The following is a 24,326-nucleotide window of genomic DNA, read 5'->3' as shown; positions in this document are numbered from 1 at the left end:
TGAACCCTATACTGACCACCTGCTGCAATATTAAACTGGGCTGTCCTTAGACGTATCACTAAAAGCCTTTTATTCATGGTAGAGGAGAATGGAGGTCAGAGATTGAGATGTTGCTAGTCAACACCTAAGACTAAGAAGAGATTAATAGCCATTAATGGAATATAGAAAATAGATAGGACCCTTAGTAGTTGGCGGGCACATCAACAATTGCAAAAAAGAAAGGCTGCCTGCAAGCAGCCAAGCCCAATTTCCCAACTACAGATTTTAGTAGAATAAAAATAAAAAATACCTTTATTGGGCTACGTATAGCCAGACAGACCACATAAATTGGAGTTAAAATTGTCACTACCTAGAAGCCGGTACTCTACATTTAGTCCGGCTTCTAGGTAGTGACAATTTTAACTCCAATTTATGTGGTCTGTCTGGCTATACGTAGCCCAATAAAGGTATTTTTTATTCTACTAAAATCTGTAGTTGGGAAATTGGGCTTGGCTGCTTGCAGGCAGCCTTTCTCTTTTGTAATAGCCATTAATGGCCCAAGGTAGTGTACATCCCCCCTACTAGGACAGAAAGTAAAAAATAAAAATTCTAGAATTTTAAGTATGTGCAGGGCATGGAGAGGGGAGCAATGACCCTCCCTGATAGAGGAGTCAGCAACACACGGCCCAATATTTCTGCCTGATCAAACAGATCGGACAATGATCTGGCTGTGTAGGGGGCAGGGAGTGATCAGTTCTTACTATCATGAGTGCTTGTCATCACTCTGGGAATATTTCAATACATTGCTAACAATCCTCCCTGTTTCTTATGGAAAAAAGGAAGGATCGGCACATTGCTGCGGTTTCAACGGGGCTACTGAGAGGACACATGAATGGCTTGGCTTCAATTTACACCACGCCTGTGGTGTAAGGTTGGCATAAAAATGCTAGGAAGATCTCCTGATGTATACACCGGTGTGCCCATAACCTTTAGTGGGTAAATTAAGACAAAAAGGTGTCCTTTTGGCATATGGATTTGGCCAAGATATGTTGGGATCCCGCAGCCCCAACGAAACTGAAAAGCAGTCAACTGCACTTTTTAATACAACAGTATTCAAAAAAGAAAACGTATACCATGTGGTATACAGAATTTTTTTTAAATAAATATAAGCAATGGCAAACAGTTCTCCCTTTAGTCCACCACATTTTAGGGAAAGGTTGGGCAAAACTTTTACTGCCGTTTTAAACTAAATCTGAACATACAACATTCACTATGGCTAGGATTTAGCTAGTCCTCTCTGCTGTGCACAGGATCTCGAATCATAGAAGTCAACGGAATACTTACCGACACAGGACTGGCCTGATGCAACGGTTCTACACCCACCACCATCAACTTGGTTGGAAATTCTTTGAGGATCAGAGGCTGTGCCGTACAATACCAGGACAAACTGCGTCAATGTTCCTAAGAAAAATAAAGACCTGGTATTTTATTTCACAATAATTATATCATGGTCATCAGAAACCTGACAAATGGTACATTCATCGATGCTCAAATGTATATCCACTACAGAACAAGCTTTTGTTTTTCATGGCCTTTGCTTATATGTCAAACAGATTTGAAATAATTGACCTGTGAAATCCAGGATATACCTTACAGTTAGTAACAACTGAATACTGCTCCTCTGTATTGCCGGATCAGGTTACCCAAGCAAACCAACGATTTCTACCTGTAACTTGTCATAAGATTTCCAGACATCATTGCTGACACAAGTTTTGTTAAAAGCATACTGAAGGATTTCCACCCTATTGTGGTCAGTATAATACAAGTGACTTCAGACACCTAAATTCTCCTTAGACTTCACGAATAAAGATCTGTAATGCTTTTACGGTTTATTAAGCTGAAAATATAAAAGATATGTTGAAGGCCTCGTTCACATCAGCGCTTGGTTCCGTTTGGTATTTCCCTTCATCCATTCAGAGGAGCTGATGAACGGAAAGCCAAATGGAAACCATAGCTTCCGTTTGCATTACCATGGATTTCAGTGGTAATGCTTCCGTTGGAAATGGTTTCGTTTTTTTTGCGCTGTTCCCGCAAAAAAAAAAAAGCTGAAACCTTACGATGACCTTCTCCAACACAGAAAAAAAAAAGCCTGTGATGTTGTTTATCTAGCTTTTACCTTTTTTTAGATGAAACAATAGCGCAGTCGACTAAAAAAAAACAAAACTCGGAAACAACTTGCCACGAAAGCATTACCATTGAAATCAACGGAAGCTATGGTTTCTCTGTTTGGCTTTATCAGAAAGGAATTTTTTCCTCTTTTGTGAAAAAGTTGTTCATATTTTATAGATTTTTGTTTCCTCCTTTAGGATCAAAAGGGGCATTCGCAGGGGCACTGACCCGGCTGAATACCGAACTGGCACGCTGTTCAGCACTGTAAAATTTGTTGTTGATGGCTGCGCGGAGTTGTGGGTAAAACTGCTGTTTTCCTGCAAAAATCGCACGGCCATTAATGAATAGACCCTTATGGCCGCACAATTTAGCAGGTAACCAGCAGTTTTACGTAGAAATAAATTTGACAACTGCGCCAAACAGCACTCAATGCCGCTTTGTGGGGTCTTCTCATTAGACTTGGTTTGAACAGCACCATAACCTCCGAATGTACCCTATCTGAAAAAAAAACGCATCTGAAAATTGCATGCATTTTTCCAATGAGTTGTGGTTTCGATACAAAAACGCAACCGCATCGAAAAAAGAATCAACTTGCGGTAAAAACGGATGCAGTTTTAACCGCACCTCATCCGCAATGTCTGGAATGGACAACTTAGGCCTCTTTTTTGTCAGATGTTGTAAACTGCATGAAAAACCGCAAGTAAAAATGCTAGCTTTTTTTTTTTTATAATGTAACATGGCTTTTTATTTAGTGCAATTTAGTACAAGCGTTTTCCTGGTGTTTTTTTTTTTATAAGTACTATAGAGAAGCCAGTGAAATAAAGTCTAGAGCAAGCTGCGCTTTAAAAATAAAAAAGAAAGCTGCACTGACCCCAATACACGCTGTGTATGTAGGCTTTTTTTTTTCTTTTATCCTAAAGTGACAGTCTAAAGTCAAAATATCAAAGTGCAAAAAGTCCTGAGGAAAAAAACACAGAAAATAACTAGTAAACTGTGTGCGAATCCAGCCTTTGGAATGGCGTTCTCTTTATGTGTAGTATTTTATCTTCATTAGTTACATCTGTTTCTAGGAAGGCTAAAGGACAATAAAAATGGTGCCTCCACAGCTCCAACAGAAGCAGAGGTGGTCTATCTTTTCAAGGCTCTTGAACAATTAATGGTATAACTGGCTGGCCAGCCCTATGGGAATTTTAAATCTGTGGTGATTATTGGCACCTCTAAATTAACAACGAAACAAAGAAAAAAAAATAAAAAAAAAAAAATGGAAAAACGGCAATGCAGGGACTGTATTTTTAGATAGGGGTCTAATTTTTCATTTAAAACAGGCAAATGAGAATTGTCGATTGTTACTTTTTATACCAAAATGACTGGAATGAAGATCTGTCAAGCTGAGGAAAAAAGTCAAAGACAATTGGCACAAATACTATTATGCCAGTTTCTAGAAAAAGAAAGAAAGTACGTACAGTGACCACGGATATTTGTGGGCAGCCTGATTGGCAGATCTGGTCTCCCGCAGGGCAGTAATGAGTCAGAGTAAGCAGTAAACTAGACTATATTTTATGAAGAGCCAGGATGACGGCTCACAGCACACTGGCAAGTCTGTGTTCTGCTGAACCACAGCTCCTGTCACTAACAATCCTCTTATTCAGGTATAGGGAAGTGTCTGGTGTGCAGACAGGACACAGCTGCTTAATATTCAAATGCAAACTAGAGCTTAGTACTGGGTGACCCATCTGTGTCTGTGTGATAACAACTTGCCTATCCCTCTCCTCACGCTTTCCCTCTCCACACTGTTCCACGTGCTGGGTTGCCTAATGTAACAAGTCAAATCAAATCGAGTGGTTTCAATCCATCACACAGCTGACAAAATGTAGTAAATAAATAACCTATTTTTTTCTTATCTTGCCCACGCACCATGAATACACAAACTCTGCACACAGAGCGAGACAGATAGGCCCACGTCTCTGAAATGCAGCACTGAGCCGACAAGGTAAATTAACTGCATTGCCAAAATGTCAGGATCAATTATGCTGAAGATATTATGCAGGTATAAACACATGAGCATATAAAAAACACAATATAGTATATTAGAAGTTCACACCTTTACACTAAAACAGCACATCATTACAATAAATAAAAGTTAAGAGAACCAACCAATATGGATGCACCAATGTAGAATACGCAAATATATATATAGAACGCTTTAAAATCAACCACGAGCAGAGGCAGCTATGACGCGGTTCTTTATCTGTGGAACGCATGGTCATCCTTCAAATCTGGTCCTCATTTTGCAGACTGGTTGAGCGAGAGTATTCCATATGGTGGTCTATATAGCTAGGTCCCGATTGGGCTTCATCAGAAATGGAGGCGGTACAATATTCCTCTTGTGGTAATGTCTCCGCTCCCAGCACTCATTAAGATCCCTCATTTTCTTTCCCTTGCTCTTCTTTTGTCCGTCTTCTCTTCCCTTTCCTTTTGTCTTCTTTTGGTTTGTCTCAATCTTTTCTCTTCTTACCTGTTCAGGGGGTGGGTCACTTTTCATAATGTGTGTCAAGTCAGGGAATATGTGCCTTGCAAAAATAGAGAGGCATTCTCTACCTCATGTGCCAAGTGCCCGACAGTATATTTTTCGAAATGCAGGTGACAACTGCCCCGGAGTAACAAGGATATTGATGTACATAAGCGTTTGCTTCTATCTAGATGATAGGATTTGTTTTGATTTGATATGTTCTGTTCTGGTCGATTATGAATGTATTCACGCACTTTATTCTTGTTCTCGTGTGTTTGTAAACTTTGCAATAAAAATCTAAATTATGAAAAAAAAAAAAAATCTACCACGAGCAGGAAAATGTTTTAGGAATTAAAGGCGTACTCAAGGCCCGAGTAGGGTGGAAACTTTGTGTTTGATTTTTTCACGGACACCGGATTGCTGCCTTATTTAGGTAGTGTAGCCAAGATGTAATCAAATATCTAAAGCTCTAGCCCGGATTCACACGGGACGGAAATTCAGCGGGTGTTTCTGCAGCAAATTACTTATGTTTTATGTGCGTAATTTGCTGCGGATTATAACCCATCTACATTGAGAAAGTTGAAATCCGCAGTGAACATCCAAAACAGAACAAGAATGCTGCAGTTTTGAAAGTCCACAGAATGCTCTGATTTTCATCCAGAAAACGTTCAGCAGCATGTGTAGCAGATTTGTTTCAATCGGATCCACACGGCTGGGTCTAATTCGCTGTTTATTTTCCGCACCAAAAAATCTGCAGCATTTCTATCCTATGAGAGTCCAGCCCCACCCTAAAGCAGCCGGGCACTGAGGAATATAAATAGGAGGTAAGCATTGCAGATAGTCACTGGACAAGTTGCTACTGGACAACCTGGCAATCTACTCCTTTTGAACCACTGTACTCTTGATCTGCCATTACTTCTAGCATTTATCTCTAATGCTGTATTTCTATGGGGATGAAGTGTGAACCGCTATGAAATACATTTTAGCTGTAAATCCCCATTGAATAAAGGTTATGTAAAAACATCTAAGTGACATCCTACATTTTATATTTCAAGAAAATTTACCTGCTATACATCAACAGTTTAAGATCTGCAGCCTACAAAATTTCATTCTATGCAAATGGCTAAAGCTGACAGTTTATATCTGGTGCGTGAATGAAACCACTACTGTAAAGCACTGACAGCCTGCCACGTACCCACCAATAGGATGTCATTTTGTTTTGAAATATCTGCTTTATGTTTATATGCAGGATTTACTGCCCTAGAATGATCAAGGAATTGAAAAACGAATATTAGAGCTTTTTCAAGTTCAGGAAAAAACATTCCAGGAAATTTGTTCCATGTGTGCTGGAAAGGTTTCATCCTTCTCAGATAAAACAATGCAGGAACCTTCCATAGAAGAAAACAAATACAAAGTGCGTGTTTTTGAAGCCTAAAACTAGTTGGGATATGGGGCATGAGAGATCAAAAAGGTAAGAGGGTGTAAAAACAAAATTTTTGTCTCCTTCTATTCCCTACTGCACTCCTAGTTTTAGGCAAGTGTTGTGGAGTCACAAGGAACCCTACCTAAGGGCCCATTCGCACAAACGTAAATAACGTCTGTGTGCCGCGTATGGAAACCACGCACAGCACATGGACCCATTGATTTCAATGGGGCCGTTCACACATGCGTTAGTTTTGACGCAGAGAGAGTCCGCTGCGTGAAACTCACTGCATGTCCTATATTGGTGCGTTTTTACGCACCTATGCGTCCAGTGAAGTCAATGGGTGGTGGAAACCACGCACCGCACACGGATACAAATTAATGTGCGGTGTGTGATTTGCGCATCAATTCGATTAAAAAAAATAATTTAATATGTACGTGAATAACGCATGCCACTTGCCAAGCACACTGATGCATAATGCAACACACACGGACCAAATTCACGCGCGTGAATCTGATACGCTCGTGTGAATGTAGCCTAAGGCCCTGTTCACACAGTTCTTTTGCTGGCAAAAAATTCTGCCCGGAAAAATGAGCTCTGTTTCTTTTGAAGTGGTTTTGCAACACAGGCGTTTTTTGCCACATTTTTGGACTATAATATTGCGACCCTTTACTCAGTACTTAGTTGAAGCACCTTTGACAGCGATAACAGCCTCCAGTTTTCTTGAGTATGATGCCACAAGGTTTGCACACCTGGATATGGGGATTTTTCTACCATTCTTCTCTGCAGATCCTCTGAAGCTCTGTCAGGTTGGATGGGGACCATCGGTGGACAGTCATTTTCAGGTCTCTCCAGAGATGTTCGAATGGGTTAATGTCAGGGCTCTGGCTGGGCCACTGAAGGACATTTACAGAGTTGTCCCTAAGCCACTCCTGTGTTATCTTTGGCTGTGTGCTTAGGGTCATTGAGCTGAAGGTTCACCTTCCAACAAGACAGTCTGAGGTCCAGAGCGCTCAATCAAGTTTTCAATAAGAATACCTCTGTACTTTGCTCCATTCATCTTTACATCAACCCTGACCAGTCGCGATGTGGCCTCCGAGGCACATATCTCCATGCATTGTGGTTCTGTCCTGTCTTGATGCCATTTTGGTCCACGATTTTTGACGCCCTTAATAAGCTCCTGTCGACCTCCATACCTTTGTCGCCAGCATTGACAGTGTTTTTTTACATACAGATACTCTACCCATACAAACTGTGGGAGGGATCCTCCAGCTCACCTTGGATGCAGATTTTCTGCGCTTTGCGCCCGGATCTCCGTGACGGCTCACGGTGTTGTAGACCGTAGAAACAAAAGTAGAGGATCCAGCGCAATAAATCCAAAATAGAACGCAGATCCAATTCTATTTTAATGACTTAAAACAAGATCATTCCCGAATGCAAAGATAGAGATATAAATAGGTGCCTACGCGTTTCAGACGCACACCACGTCCTTCCTCATGGCTTTCTTGCTGGATAACACAATACCAGAAAGAGGTTTATATCCGGTTGCCAACAGGTGGAAATTAGGGCTGATTCAGCAAGGTGATGCTGTCCAGCATAGCAATGTTAAACTGGGAAAACGCCCAGCAAACATCGATCGTCTGTGAATGAAAAGCTATCCAGCACGGTGGAGCTGACCAGCAGGAGGGTGCTGAAACAGAAGACCGGTAACAGTATTATTCAGCTAATGGTAATTGAAATGTATATAATAATATTACTATGATAATTGACAGTAATGAAAATAGAAAAAGTAAGGAATATAAAGACTGACTCAATTTTCATCAAATATGTGATGTATAGGATAATAGTATTCCATTCTGTTTGTTGGACTGTCGGATATGAACCTCTATATTACTCACATCGAGATGTTAAAAACAGACAATACACTAAAAAATACAACATATGAACAATTTAAGACAGACAATGTATGAACTGGAAAAGATTATTATTTAAAGATAATTTTTAGGTATAGGAAAATTTCCCACAAACCATGTGGCTATAAAATATAAGGAAAGAACAACATTTTATTATGAGCGATTAAGTATTATTCTTTTTGAGAATATTACACCAGTACTCAATACTCTACGATTAGTTTATTATTCTCTTAATTTTTTGGTTGTTATTTATTTTTACTATTAACCCATAGTGTCTTAGATTATTATACTACCGTGTTTCCCCGAAAGTAAGACAGTGTCTTACTTTCTTTTTATCCCCAAAAGCCCCACTATGTTTAACTTTCGGGGTATGTCTTATATTGGGAAAAAATTGTCGAATTATTTATTTTTATTTTTTTCACAAACTTTATTTAACCGTTTTACATTTTTTTTTTTTAGTCCCACCAGGGGACTTCACTATGCGATGTGCCGATCGCATATATAATGCTTTGGTATACTTAGTATACCGAAGCATTATTGCCTGTCAGTGTAAAACTGACAGGCAACCTATTAGGTCATGCCTCCGGCATCGCCTAACAGGCAGATGCTGAAGGCAGACCTGGGGGTCTTTGTTAGACCCCCGGCTGTCATGGAAACCCGACGGCGACCCGCGATTTGTTTGCGGGGGCGCCGATCGGGTGACAGAGGGAGCTCCCTCCCTCTGTCAAACACATTAAATGCCGCTGTCACTATTGACAGCGGCATTTAATGGGTTAAACTGCCGGAATCGGCGCGCGCTTCGATTCCGGCAGTTGCAGCAGGAGCCAGGCTGTGTATAACAGCCGTGCTCCTGCCGCTGATCGCGTGGGTACAGTGACAGTACCCGCGCCATCACAGGACGGATATATCCGTCCTCCTGCGGGAACTAGCAGCTGCTGAGGACGGATATATCCGGCGCGGTGACGTATGGAGAGGGGGGCGGCGCGGAAGTGGGCAGGAGGCGGCAATACCCCCGTGTTTCCCCGAAAGTAAGACATATGTCTTACTTTCGGGGTACGGCTTATATTAGCCGACCCCCCTGAAACCCCCGATACGTCTTACAATCGGGGGTGTCTTACTATCGGGGAAACACGGTAGTAGTGAAACATCATTTCTTTTCTTAGGTTCAGGCCTTTGGGAACCCTAGTTTTTAAGGTAAATATCCAGTAAGCTTCTCGTGATAGGATTTTGTTTAGTGTTTCCCCCTCTGATTGGAATTTTGACCTTCTCTATGGCATAACATGCCAAACTTGTAGTTGATAGTTTGTGGAGATTTATAAAATGCCTTGCAACGTTGGAAATATTTGCAATATTAGGATTTTTTATATAACCCAAGTGTTCTAATATTCTAGTTTTGAACTTGCGGCTAGTGCATCCTATATACATTAGATTGCATTCAGTACACTATAATGTATATTACTGCTTCACTGTTGCAATTAATTTAACTTTGAATTGAGAAGTTTGTTGTGTTGTCTGAATCTCTGAAGGTTTTGGTGGGCTTAGCATATGAGCAGACCATACATGGATGTGAGCCGCATCTAAAGAAGCCCGTATAATGAAGCCATGTTGATTTAGGGGTATTTGAGGAAAGTAAAGAGGGAGATAGTATGTCACCTAAAGAAGGAGCTTTTCTGGATATTACCTGGCACCCATCTTTCAAAATGTCTGACAAGACTTAGTCTTCCATCAAAATAACTAGGTTTTTGTGAACAATTTTCTTTATTTGATTAAATTGGCTACTGTGCTGTAACACCAAGGTAGGTATATTTCGACCAGTATTTTTGTTATATTTTGGTTCTAGAAGTAAATCTCGGGATTTATTATCTACAATAGAGGTTGCTCTTTTAAGGCTCCACTCTGGATACCCCCTCTTTCGTAATCTCCTACAGATTTGTTGTTGTTCTACCCGGTAATTAAGATCATTACTGCAATTTCTTTTTGCCCGATACATCTCACCCACTGGGATTGATGATATGGTTTGTCTAGGGTGACTACTTGTTGCATGCAGGATGGTATTCCCGGAGATGGGCTTCCGGTAGGTTTTAGTGTTGATTATTTCCCCTACTTGTCCTGTGAGTTCTAGATCCAAGAACTGGATAGTATCTTTTTGCAAAGAGTGGGTAAATTTCAGGTTAAAATGGTTATCATTAACATAAACCTCTTTCTGGTATTGTGTTATCCAGCAAGAAAGCAATGAGGAAGGATGTGGTGTGCGTCTGAAACGCGTAGGCACCTATTTATATCTATCTTTGCATTCGGGAATGATCTTGTTTTAAGTCATTCAAATAGAATTGGAACTGCGTTCTATTTTGGATTGATTGCGCTGGATCCTCTACTTTTGTTTCTACTAGATACTCTACCTACTCATGGTCAAACTGATCGCATATAATTCTGGCTGCCAGAAGTGTAATTGCTAAATCTTGGAAGGATTCAAAAATTCCTTCCCACATGGAGGTTTGGACCTTTGTCAACATAGCATACAAAATGGAGTTACAGTATGCAGCGTACACCTTAGTCTATGAGAAAGTAAAAAAACGCTGGGCTTCTTGGAATCCAGATTTTTTTTTTTTTAAAGATGCACTCTACACATGGGTCCATAGATGTTTTATGTACTTAATGTTTTCTTATTTTTTGTGTTTTGAGGCGGGTCTGGCAGAACATTGGTATGCTCAGCTCCACTTGTCTCAGATATAATTTGTTATTATGTTAATATTTGAAAATATTAGTGACTCGACGTTGTGGTCTCGAAGTTTAGCCCTAATTTCTTTAAGCTTCTTTCGCCTTGACTCTGTATGCTGTACTACCTAAGCTATACAGTTTGATTTTATTTGATTGTTTACTGTATAATCTCGCTAATACTTCTTGACAATCACACATTTTTTGTTTACGGATTCTAGTGTACCTGTTATTGTCTTTGTACAATGTTTATATCTTTCAACTTCCCGAAAAATCCAATAAAAACTATTTTGGAAAACCCTGACCAGTCGTCTTGTCCCAGCTGCAGAAAAACACTCCACAGCATGATGCTGCCACCACCATGCTTCACTTTAGGGATGGTATTGGGCAGGTTATGAGCAGTGATTGGTTTCCTCAAGACATGACGCGTAGAATGGAGGTCAAAAAGTTTAATCATTAGACCGCAGAATCTTGTTTATCACAGTCTTAGTCCTTTAGCTGCTTTCTTTACAGACTCCAGGTGGGCCTCCATGTGTCTTTTACTAGAGGGGCTTCTTTCTGGCCACTCTGCCATGAAGCCCAGATTGGTGGAGTACTGCAGTGATGGTTGACCTTCTGGAAGTTTCTCCTATCTGCACACTGGATCTTTGGAGCTCAGCCAGAGTGACCATTGGGTTCTTGGTCACCTCTTTTTCCAAGGCCCTTCTCCCCCGATTACTTAGTTTGGTGGGGGGGGGGGGGGCAGCTCTAGGAAGAGTCCTGGTTGTTCCAAACTTCTTCCATTTAAGAATTATGGAGGCCACGGTGCTCTTGGGAACTTTCTGTGCAGCAGAAAGTTCTTTGTACAATCCTTTATCTGAGCTCCACAGGCAGTTCTTTCCTCCTCATGGCTTGGTTTTTGCTCCAATATGCATGGTCAGCTGTGAGACCTTATATAGACCGGGGTGTGTCTTTCCAAATCACATCCAATCAAATGAATTTACCACAGGTGGACTCCAATCAAGGTGTAGAAACATTTGAAAGATTATCTAGAGAAATATGAGGCCACCAGAGCTAAATTTCAAGCGTCATAGCAAAGGGTCTGAATACTTAGGTCTACGCGAAATTTACATTTTTAATAAGTTTGCAATTTGTCATTGTGAAAAAAGTGAAAGGGTCTGAAGATTTTCCTAATGCGCTATAAATGGTGGCCTCCTGGGGACTAAAACAAGACCATGAAACGGTGTCAAGGTGACAACAAATTAGGGCTCATAATCTCTGTAGTCTATCAATTCTATTAGAGAAGCAAATAAAACCAATAGGCAAACTAAAGCAATTTTAGTAGAGCTGCACTAAAAATCTATAGTTCTTGTATAGGTGAGCTAAGTTACATCACAACATGCTCAAGAGATTCAAAACGGAGAACGATTATTTGAAGTTCAATAAAAATTTGGAAGGAATCAGTCTCTTTAATGGAAAACTTACCATAGTCATTGTTGCCACTTGCATTTTCAATCTCCAGTACCCACTCTCCTGCAGGGTCCTCATCCCAAGAATGTGTGGTCATGAAAGCCCAGTCATTAAAACCATCACCAGAATAATCGTGGGGCCTGAAGCGGTAATAAAATATAATCAAGAAATAAATGTCATTACCCCAGATACAAAACTATGAGTACATTCTTCTTAGAGGACAACAATATGTGTTCTGAAAAGACATTATCCACAGAAGAGTACAACTAAAGGGAAAACGGTCTATTGCGTGCCTCAAGGACACAGATCAACTCCCTGCTTCTCTGGGTTGTCCAAATCTTATTTGTTGTTTTTAATTTCTATTACTATACGAAGGCTTGTAGTTTTACACTGAAACCATGTTATGAGTAAGGGTTTCGGAAGACTAAGGGTATGTTCACACGTAGTCAACCAAAACGTCTGAAAATCCAGAGCTGTTTTCAAGGGAAAACAGACCCTGCTTTTCAGACGTTTTTTACCAACTCGCATTTTTACCAACTCATTTTTTTACCAACTCGTTTTTGGAGCTGTTTTCATTGGAGTCTATGAGAAAACAGCTCCAAAAACGTCTGAAAGAAGTGTCCTGCACTTCTTTTGACGAGGCTGTATTTTTACGAGTCGTCGTTTGACAGCTGTCAAACGACGACGCGTAAATAACAGGTCGTCTGCACAGTACGTCGGCAAACCCATTCAAATGAATGGGCAGATGTTTGCCGACGTATTGTAGCCATATTTTCAGACGTAAAACGAGGCATAATACGCCTCGTAAACGTCTGAAATTTGGCCGTGTGAACATACCCTAAAATGCACAAGCAGTTATCTTGTATGCATCTTTAAAGTATAACTTGTGCATCTACACAAGCAATTATACACCAAATATTCTAGAGGGTCAAATTGCAATCCTATGTACATAATTAAAATTTAGCTTTAGTTTGGAAAGAAAAGACTTAAAAGGGGTTTTCCCACGAACAACACAGTGGTCTCGTGTCCTAGGGGTCCCGAGTACAGCGCTCTGTTATCACGGTCAGTCCAATAGTGTTGAATGGAGCGGCAGCACACATGTCCGAATATTGCTCCATTCAAACGAGGGGACAAGAGATCCTCGTTCTCAATACAGAGCTTTGTCGAATGATCTCTATAGACCCCGGCCCCTAAATAGAACAATACATCTAGAAGAAAGGTTTCTGCATCTGCATGCTGTAGGAGGGGTTTCTTTGTAAGAGACATAAGCCGCAAGAACTTCTCTGCCATAGAATGTAGTTATTGTTAACGTGTTAAAAATAAGAGAGTTGTGTACTAGATTGCGGGGCATGGGAGTTGATCAAGGAAGTCAGGAACTTTACCCTGATGAAAATTGGTTACGGTCTCACAGGGATCAATACTACATGATAACAGGTAGAAGTTTAAAGGTATGTCTTTATACAACTTCTGTTTCTATGTAGGTTAATATTTACAGATCTCTTTAGGTGAAATTTGGCATAAAATAGTCATTAAGGAATAACTGCATGATCAGCAAACGTTTGATTTGTCACAGAGACCTATCAAACGTTTGGATTGATGGGGCCTGGGTGATGAACAAAAGGTGCAGAAGCGCTTCGCAGACCCCTCTGCATCTCTGGCTGTGATCCGCACCCCCTGTCAGGCTGAAGACAGGCTTATAGAAGTTCTACGTAAGCCGTTTCAGCCTATCAATGAGCGCTGATCTCAGCCATAGGTGCAGGGTGCTCAGCAGAGCGCTTCTGCATCTTCGTTTTAGCGATGGTGGGGGTATCAGCACCCGGCCCCCCCCCCCCCAATCCAAACTTTTGATATGTCTCTAGGACATATCAAATGTTTGCTGAAAGCGCAGTTATTCTTTAAGGTATTAAATCGCTACTTCTGAATTTCTTTTTCTTTAGAGAGATGTGCAACACAATAGCCAATGTCAGAAAAGCCAAGATTTTTGCTATGTACACATTTATATTAATGTTTTTCGATAACATAGGGAATATTCTCAATAAAATACAAGGGTACTTCAAGACCTTAACCCCTTAACGCACCATGACGTAACTGTACGTCAAGGTGAGCAGTAAGTTTGCGCACCTTGACGTACAGTTACGTCAGTGCTTTGACAGTTAACCGCCGCGCGGCGCTACACCGCAGCGGCGGTTAACTGTGCAGGGTGTCAGCCCTGCTCTCCCCGTTACCGATCAGCGGCCTGTCGCCGCTGATATCGGCAGTTAACCCCTTAATTGCGGCGCTCGATTTTGAACGCCACAATTAAGGTCTTTAGCGCCGATCGGCAGCCCCCATGTGAAATCACGGGGGCTGGCGATGGTACCCATGGCAACCGGACGCCAGACAATGGCTTCCGGGTTGCCATGTACAGAAGCCTATGAGGACCACCCCGAGGGTGGTCGTCGTAGGCTTCCTGTCAGTGTGACTGTCACGTCACAATGACAGTTGGAATGCATTACACTACGTGTGTAGTGTAATGTATTCCAGCAGCGATCAGAGCTGCAAGTCTAAGTGTCCTCTAGTGGGACAAGTGAAAAAAGTAAAAAAAAGGATAAAAATGTTTTAAAAAAAGTGTAAAAATAAAAGTTATAAGTGACATAAACAAGAACTGCTTTTTTTCCTATTATAAGTCTTTTATTATAGGAAAAAAAATATGTACGTAAAAAAAAAGTACACATATTTGGTATCACCGCGTTCGTAACGACCCCAACTATAAAACTATAATATTATTTTTCCCGCACGGTAAACACCGCAAAAAAAATAAACGAAAAACAATGCCAGAATCACTATTTTTTGGTCACCACCCCTCCCAAAATATACAATAAAAAGTGATCAAAAAGTCGCATGTACGCCAAAATAGTACCGATAAAAACTACAACCCGTCCCGCAAAAAACAAGCCCTTACACAGCTTTTTTGACTGAAAAATAAAAAAGTTACGGCTCTCAGAATCTGGTGACACAGAAAATAAATTATTTTCTAAATAAGTTATTTTATTGCGCAAACGCTGCAAAACATAAAAAACTTATATACATATGGTATCGCCGTAATCGTACCGACCCGCAGAATAAAGTATAATAGTCATTTATAGCCCAGGGTAAACGCCGTCAAAAATAAATAAAAATCATTGTCAGAATTGATGGTTTTTGGTCACCTGGCTTGCCGAAAAATTGAATAAAAAGTGATCAACAAAATCTCATGTACCCCAAAATGGTACCAATAAAAACTACAGCTCGTCCCGCAAAAAATATGCCCTCACACCACTCTATTGACAGAAAAATAAAAAAGTAGTGGCTCTCGGAAAGCGGGGAGGAAAAACGAAAAAGCAAAACATGAATCAGTTCGTAAAGGGTTAATTACTTTCGAATGAAAAAACTTTTATGACCACATGTGGGGTATAGCCGTACTTGGGAGAAATTGCTTTACAAATGTTGGGGTGCATTTTCTCCTTTATCCTTTGTGAAATTGAAAAAAATCAACATTTTAGTGGAAATAATGTTGATATTAATTTTCACGCCCTAATTCTAATAAATTCTGCAAAAGACGTGTGGGGCCTAAATGCTCACTATATCCCTAGATAGATTCCTTAAGTGGTGTAGTTTCCCAAATGGGGTTACGTTTGGGGGGCTTCCACTGTTTCGGTCTCTCAGGGGCTTTGCAAATTCGACATGACACCCAAAAACGATTCCAGCTAAATTTGAGCTCCAAAAGCCAAATAGCGCTCCTTCCCTTCTAAGCCCCAGTGTGGGTCCAAACAGCAGTTTATTACCACATATGGGGTATTTACGTAATCAGGAGAAATTGTTTTACAAATGTTGCGGTGCTTTTTCTCCTTTATTCCTTGTAAAAATTAAAAATGGCTACCTTTTTTCAGAAAAAAAAAAAGTAGATTTTTACCTTTACAGACTAATTCCAATGAATTCAGCAAAACAACTGTGGGGTCAAAATGCTAACTTTACCCCTAGAAAAATGCCCTGAGGCGTGTAGCTTCCAAAATGGGGTCACTATTGGGGGGTTTCCATGGTTTTCATCCCTCCAGTGCATTGCAAACGCGACACGGCACTGAAAACTATTCCAGCAAAATCAGAAATCCAAATGGTGCTCCTTCTCTTCTGAGGCCTGCTGTGGGTCCAAACAGCAGTTTATTACCACATATGGGGTATTGCTATAATCGGAAGAAATTGCTTTACATATGTTGGGGTGTTTTTTCTACTACTAATTCAAATAAATTTAGCAAAAAAACTGTGGGTTCAAAATGCTAACTATACCCATAGATAAATTCATTGAGGGATATAGTTTCCAAAATGGGGTCACTTTTGGGGGGTTTCCACTGTTTTGGCAGCACAAGAACTCCTCAAACCTGACATGGTACCTAAAATATATTCTAAAAAAAGGAGGCCCAAAATCCACTAGGTGCTCCTTTGCTTCTGAGGCCTGTGTTTCAGTCCATTAGCATACTAGGGCCACATGTGGGATATTTCTAAAAACTGCAGAATCTGGGCAATAAATATTGAGTTGCATTTCTTGGGTAAAACCTTCTGCGGTACATAAAAAATGTATTAGAAATTAATTTTTGAAGAAAAAAATGAAATTTGTAAATTTCACCTCTACTTTGCTTTAATTCCTGTGAAAAGCCTAAAGGGCTAAAACACTTTGTGAATGCTGTTTTGAATACTTTGATGGGTGCAGTTTTCAAAATGGGGTGACTTCTGGGGACTTTCTAATATATAAGGCCCTCAAAGCCATTTCAGAACTGAACTGGTCCCTGAAAAAATAGCCTTTTGAAATTTTCATAAAAATATGAGAAATTGCTGCTAAAGTTCTAAGCCTTGTGATGTCCTAGAAAAATAAAAGAATGTTCAAAAAAAGACGCAAACATAAAGTAGACATATGGGAAATATAAACTAGTAAGTATTTTGTGTGGTATTACTATCTGTTTTACAAGTAAATACATAAAAATTTAGAAAAATGCTAATTTTTGCTAATTTTCCCTAAATCTTGGCGTTTCTTACCAATAAATATTGAATTTAACGACAAAGTTTTTTCAGTATCATAAAGTACAACATGTCACGAGAAAACAATCCCAGAATCGCTAGGATAGGTAAAAGCATTCTGGAGTTATTACCACATAAAGTGACACAAGTCAGATTTGCAAAAATGGGGCTGGTCCTGAAGGCCAAAACAGGCTTAGACACTAAGGGGTTAAACTAGCTAGATGTACTTCTGGAATCCAACCTGCCATTTTTTTTTAAAGTTTGAATATAATTATTAAATTATTAAAGTTGGGTTCTATTAATCTAGGAAAACCACTATACAAACTACACCTTCCCTGCCTGTCCAAAACACAGAGCCCTTGTTCTACCACTTATGTAAAACTCACAAAATATAAGAAAACAAAATCACATGGTTAATTTAAAACACTGAAACCATTGCATGCCCTACATGATGATGCTTGGTAACACTAAGCATTCCAAGTCAATATGCGATATCACCAACACAATATCAAACTGACAAACTTCTTTAAAAGGCTTAATATCCTTGTTATAATAACGTACTTGTAATCGGACTTCATATTAACCATTTTGTGTGGATCACATTCCCACAGTTCAGTGCAAAAAAAAAATAAAAAAAAATATATAAATCTAAAAACACAATTCTATTTTTCAATATGTGGAGAAATGCACAGTGTCACATAATAGTCCCCTGAAACATCTTGTTTTGGCAATGTGGTTACCTTGGCGCCAGCAGACACGAGCGGGTGCCCATAGGACTTGTCAGATAGATGGCGAGGTCTCCTCTGCGATTGTAGGACAAGGTTAGCCTGGCTTGAACATGCTCCAAAGTGCTGATGTAATTGGACATCCCAGTGCAGGGTTCTACTTTTCGCTTGACTTCCAATCGCTTCCCTATGTCCCTAGGAATCAGAACAGCATTCATTTATGCCAATTAGCGATCATACTTGCCAAATGAAATAAAAAGTGAATTATTTAGGTCAATTGCGATCAGTCGCTCATTAACAGGAAGAAATAAACAATGGATCTTTAAACAAGTCGGAATACAGCTTTGAAACTGAATAAAAAATAAAAAAAAATACTCGGCTGAATGAACAAGCACACGAGAAAATTTCATAACGGGTTTAGCTACAATTACATGTCAGAGGTTCATCCTCCCTTCTGGATACCAATCCATCTCTAGACAAAGACCGATCAAGACACCGGACATGCAATAGTGGATAGAATGATACTGTGCACTGCTGATTTGCCAGTAGGTACCGCGGTTGCCAAAATTGGGCATACTCTGCCCAAATGCTGTTGGGGCAGAGACAGCAGAACAGAACACCTGCCAATGAACCAGGTGTTTATATAACACATCTCACTGTTCATTGTTTAATATAATAGTACAACACGTATCCTTTACAATCCTGTAAAAAACAACAACATGAACTATAGGGAACGATAGAAGGCAATATATTCCGTATTACAAATCAATTCAGAAATAAACATGCAAAGACACCGGGTTTCAGGGAACAGAAGTAACGTTCCTGGGGCTCTAGAGGACACATATCTGTTGTGGATATCTCCAGGAACAGATGGGAGAAATAAAATAAAACCTCTAAAAGGTTATTGGAATCAGTCAGATTAACCCCAAGCACAAGCAGAACAGGAGATAGAGCAGCAGCGGTTTTGCCCTGCAGGGCTTCATTCATGCTCCGTTGCACAGAAGCCTCATTGAACCTCTGGCTTTGACCCAGTGAGGTGTGAATAGTTTGTGTGTCTAAATCCCCCAAAGAGCCAAATCCAGGTAATGCACGGTTTGTTCCCAGGACTGACTGAGCATTTATATCTTAGTGAGGAGCAACGTTAGCAATAACAGCAGGAACTGTATCCATTTACATGTGTCCTGCACAGAAACTACAAAGTGATATATTGTCCTTTTTGGGAAATGTCAAAGAATAAAAGCCTCTTGCAGCGCAGAATAGGTACATCTGAACTTCACGATTTAAAAAGGTCAGATTTTCACAGTATTGTCATTTAAGCCAGTCATGCCCTGGCTCGTATAAGACTGTAGTGGCAATTTATTTTATTCACTGCTTTTGACAGCTAAAAATAAAATTTAAAAAAAGCAGATTACGGGACCTGACTTACATGATTTAACCACAGGATACATTTTGCTAAGCGATGTAAACTTGCAGAAGACAGAAAATGTTCAGATCAGTTCTGTATGATTTAGTAGTAGTAATGGTAATAGCCTGCCTTTAATTCCATTCTGCACACCAGCCAAGTACTTGAGAGCAATAGTCTAGCTTGCAGACCATTTATTATAATCGCAGTCTACCCCTAAGTGGCATGACAATCAGAGAGCAGACCTCAGTACTTACAATTAGACTGCCAATGGTGAGGCACCTCTGCCCTGATGCCCATACACTGGCTCTACCAGTAATTAGCGTATAGTGTGCAGCGGTAAATGACACGCACCATCACAAGGAGATCGTGCTGACCCCATAAAACGGGCCAGTGTACATGAACAAGACTACTGTGCAGTTTGGAGTACAGTTGTAAAGACCCACAACAAATGTGCTGGGATTCTGAGGCGTAGCAGACCACAAATTTAGCTTATAAATGCTTGCGGTCGCAGGCACAGTTCCATGGCTCACAATAAACTCTCGTTTTATTCATTGGATAATCTATCTTTTGACACACATCATAAATTAATACAGCTATACTTAAAAGCGCAGCATTGTACCGTGAGTTTAAAATTAGCATTACAACATCTAAAAAATTCTACAAGTTTCTTTTAAAGTGACAAGGACTTGGGGAGGGGGGTGTCCGTCTCAGAACTGCATTAATATAGTGGTTGGTGACTAGGTGTTACTTGGAACCCAATAAGGGGAAACCTGGAAAACTGTAAGAGCTTTTACGTTTATAGAGGGGATAATGTAGTCAGAGGTACCTCGGGATGATTTTTTCCAGGGGTTCCCAGTGGTGCAAAGGTTGAGGATTACTGCTATATTTTATTTTACAACCTCATTTTGATTCATCCACAGCATCGAACAAGCAGTACAAGCTTTCTGTATACACATTTCAAATCTGTAACATTACCATTACAGCCAACCATTCCTTCGGTGAGTCCAGAAGGCTTGAAAGAAAAGGGATCAAAAATCGGCATTACTCACTTGGGTTCTGTGAGAATGTCAATAACACATTTTCTCTGAGGTCCCACGGTGGTCCAGTTTTTAGCCAGAGTAACCATGGCGCCAGCATCCAGTAGCCCATATCCGTAAGAATGGCTGACTAGAATACACGATCATCAAATGGTAAAAAGGTAAGACAAAAGAAAAACAAGCAGTATTAGTAAAAAGGCCTAGCATTGCGTAATAGCGCGTCTTATAAAACAAGTTCTAACAAGTCCTAATGGGACTGTACCAGAGTACATGGCTCAGGTTAATAGTTTCATCCTGCATGAATTCAAGAAGGAGCAGATAAGTACATCTTCTTTTTGTCTACCATGAACATATACTGAGCGTTAGACTAATCCCGGCCATACACATTAAATAAAAGGTCGGCAGGATTGGCCGACGATCTAAAGGTAAAGGGAGTTCTCTCGACTCTCCCACAGTGGCAGATGTCAGGGGAAAGAATGGGGAATGCTGCATTTCAACATGTCTGATCAAAGCTGAATGTGCATGTCTATATTGGAGTTTGGGTGAATAGATCTTTAACAGACACTGCAAAAATAGATTGGGCATCAGTCCATTTTTTTTTTTTTGCACCAGCTACTAATTCAAAAGGGTAAAACCATATCCCAGGAAGTTTGGAGGGCTGCTCTCTGCCATGTGCAGCTGTTAACGCTGCTCATTTTGTACTTCTGTAAAAAGGGGTTTCTTTTCTGAATTACCTCAATGTATTGCTGCTACGTTGGGACTTGTAGCTGTATATCCACTACGGACTTTAAAAGGGGTTGTTTAATGTAGAAAACCCATTTTCATATATCCAGTTAGGGAATTCCAAGATAATAGAGGGAAGGCATTTTTCGAGATCCTCCTCTCTTGAAGTGGAAATCCTATTGACTTAAATGAGCAACGTGTAATGCTTAATTTTCCCTGTGGTGTCACTGCAGGGAAATGAAACACTGCCAGATTTCCCTAAAGATAACAGCTGCTAACTGGGGGGTCAAGAAGGGGAACACTTTGTGATCTTATTGTCAAAGGACCATTCTAACAAGTATGCATTGTTTAAAGCAGACCACCCCTTTAAGGTGAGGTTCTATAGCTCTTTTAGAATTCTGTATGGCATTAATTTGAGAACCCACACAAATCTACAACTGTGTTACAGTATTTCAAGACAATTATAAAAAGGAGTTAAAAAACACAGCCATCACCACCAAATAAGATTGAGGCCTCATTCAAACAGGTGTACTGTACTCGTGCACCAGATTGAACCCCTCCGGTACTTTTTAATCGAACTTATAGCACAACAGTCCCCTAGGGTTTAGTAGAGCCGTGGGGGTAGTGTTACATTCAGATAACAGGCCGTTGAATGAGACCTGACTGCAATAGTAAAGTATGGCAGCTGAGTCTACTTGTAATACCTTTCCGAGAAATTCCATTTGTGATCCAGTCATTTGTGTTAAGATTCGCTGGGTTTGAGGTCCGTACCACTAGATGTTGCATGTCTCTCCACGTGAGATTATTACTATAAATAAATGTAAAAACATTTTTTTTAGAGGGGCAAAAAACAGTAAGTGGCGTGTGAACATCAAAATTTAGAAATGGGATGTATAATCATTACACTGGCAAACATCTGCCCTTCCGGACAGCAACTTCTATGCATAAAACTAGTTTGCAACTCCATATATTTTTTTTAAATGATAGTAATCATGTTGTCATAGAAACAGCCCATGCTCTATAAAAAGCTGCTCTTATCTGACAGATTTATTATGGTCAAGGCCACTGACAGACATTTAAATATTTAACCTATTATTCTCAAATGACTCAAATACATTTATAAAATTCACTTTACATCATTTTTGTTTTCAATTCGGCTTTTAATCACTACAGTATAGAGAAGACTGACAGCAACCACAAATTAACAGCCATCAAGCGTTCTTAAATACGTCAATGTTATTAGAGTACAGAAACAGAAAACAACTATATAGACATTGTTTTACTGCTCTGAGATAAAAAAAAAAAGAAAACAACGAAAGAAGGCCATACTTACAAATGGACACAGCCAGGTCACAAACGCTGATGAAGGGGAGTGAGCAGGTGCTTTAAATAATAATAACCAATCCCACTAGTCTTGAGGGGAGTGGCATGTGGTGCATGGGATGTGTAGTAAAACATAATGAATGAATAGTGTATGTGCAAGTGATAATAGGGGTGAAATATAGGGGGCAGTAATGAGTAAAGTGCCATACTTACAAATGGACAGGTCAGAAACGCTGATGAAGGGGAGTGAGCAGGTGCTTTAAATAATAATAACCACTCCATTTGTAAGTATGGCCTTCTTTCTGTGTTTTTGTGTTATATGTACCCTTGTTTTTATCGGTTTTGTTTGTGTATCAGGAACATTTAGTTCTATTTAGGGACTCGCAAGACTGGGGATCCTCGTCGTGGATTGCGAGTTTGCGTCCTTTTGGCCAAAATGATTACCAATACCCCAGGTATTTTTCATTCTTACTTATATTTGCTTCTTTTGGACACAGCCTGGTCTTTGATGCTAGGAGAGTCTGGTGTGCTGCTGTTTGGCATAGTAAGCAGGGTAGCCCGCTCTATGAATTATCAAGGAGTCACAAATAGGCTTCTACCTGGATATACACGCTGCGCCTCATGACCTACACACTATCCCTCCATGCACTTTACTCATTACTGCCCCCTATATTTCACCCCTATTATCACTTGCACATACACTATTCATTTGTTATTTTTTACTACACATCCCATGCACCACACGCCACTCCCCTCAAGACTAGTGGGGGTGGTTATTATTTAAAGCACCTGCTCACTCCCCTTCATCTGCGTTTCTGACCTCGCTGTGTCCATTTGTAACTATGGTCTTCTTTCGGTGTTTTTGTGTTATATGTCCCCTTGTTTTTATCTGTTTTGCTCTGAGATAAACCAACTCAATTTTATCCATTCATCCATCTATTCACTGTTTTAATTGGAAGTATGAAGTTAAAGGCTATATACACACTTTTGATAGTTAGACTTTTTTTTATTTAAAAAAACAAAAATCAGTGTATTTTGTGCAACTTTCTATATGCTTATTATTTAAAAAAAAAAAAAATCTTCCTCTGGGATACAGCTGCTTTGTATCCTGTATACAGAGCAGCTGTATCATGCGCAGAGACCTAAATCCATCAGGTCAGTGGCACTGACGGGTGCCGTGTCAGCGGGATCCACCTGTTATGAGTCGCATCTAAATTATGAACATGGATGTGATCAGTAACAGCTCGATCCTGCGTGACCCGCTGTCACTGAACCAGTCACTGACCTGACGGATACAGGTTTCAGCGTTCGATACAGCTGCATCTCAAAAACTAAAATTCATTTTTAATAAAAAGTATTTTGAAAGTTGTACAAAATACACTGAAACATTTTTTTTTTTTAATAAAAAAATATTTAAAAAAGTGTACATAGCCTGTAAGGCAGCTAATAAGGGCAACCCACATGCATAATAGTATATGATAAAAGCATGCACAGATTACGCATACGCAAATTACTCTATTAGGAGTACCATACCACACCGAGAAGAGTCAACAACTCTAATTCTCAGTTTTCCCTGAGCTAGTGGGCGGAGCCTGATGGTTATCATGTCTTCTATACATTGCACAAAGATTTGAGAGCAGGATTCTCCTCTTCTATTGCCTATATAGACTTCTATGGGCAGAGTGTCTGTCTCTTTCTGCTCCCCTCCCCTCTACATAGACTTCTACTGGCAGGCCGTGAAGAGGCACCTCCCCCACTTCCTGCAGTCTGTCTCCTCTGCTCTGTAACTAAAGACAGATTTTGCTCAACATGTGGTGGACAGCAGATTACAGGAAGGGAGACACCTAGTGGCAGTAACTTAATACAGAATTTGCATGGATAAACAAACAAAATTTTAACAGTAAGTAAATTACAAAGTTGATCTAGAT

At 40.1% G+C, this 24,326-nt stretch overlaps 1 protein-coding gene across 2 annotated transcripts in view; it reads right to left on the bottom strand.

Annotated features, from left to right (window-relative positions):
• Positions 1-24,326, bottom strand: part of FURIN (furin, paired basic amino acid cleaving enzyme) — a 203,634-nt gene that overhangs the window by 11,270 nt on the left and 168,038 nt on the right. For both annotated transcript variants that reach the window (XM_075858119.1, XM_075858120.1), the window contains exons 11-15: positions 21,780-21,883; positions 20,365-20,482; positions 17,926-18,105; positions 12,173-12,297; positions 1,324-1,440 (exon numbers count right to left, since the gene is read on the bottom strand). In XM_075858119.1, coding sequence (XP_075714234.1) covers positions 1,324-1,440; positions 12,173-12,297; positions 17,926-18,105; positions 20,365-20,482; positions 21,780-21,883 — 644 coding nt within the window. The remainder of the gene's footprint in view (positions 1-1,323; positions 1,441-12,172; positions 12,298-17,925; positions 18,106-20,364; positions 20,483-21,779; positions 21,884-24,326) is intronic.

The sequence above is a fragment of the Rhinoderma darwinii genome, chromosome 3 (assembly GCF_050947455.1).
Source record: "Rhinoderma darwinii isolate aRhiDar2 chromosome 3, aRhiDar2.hap1, whole genome shotgun sequence".
Lineage (NCBI taxonomy): Eukaryota > Metazoa > Chordata > Amphibia > Anura > Rhinodermatidae > Rhinoderma > Rhinoderma darwinii.
Note: the sequence above shows the minus strand (reverse complement) of the source record. Positions and strands in the feature narration are given on the sequence as shown.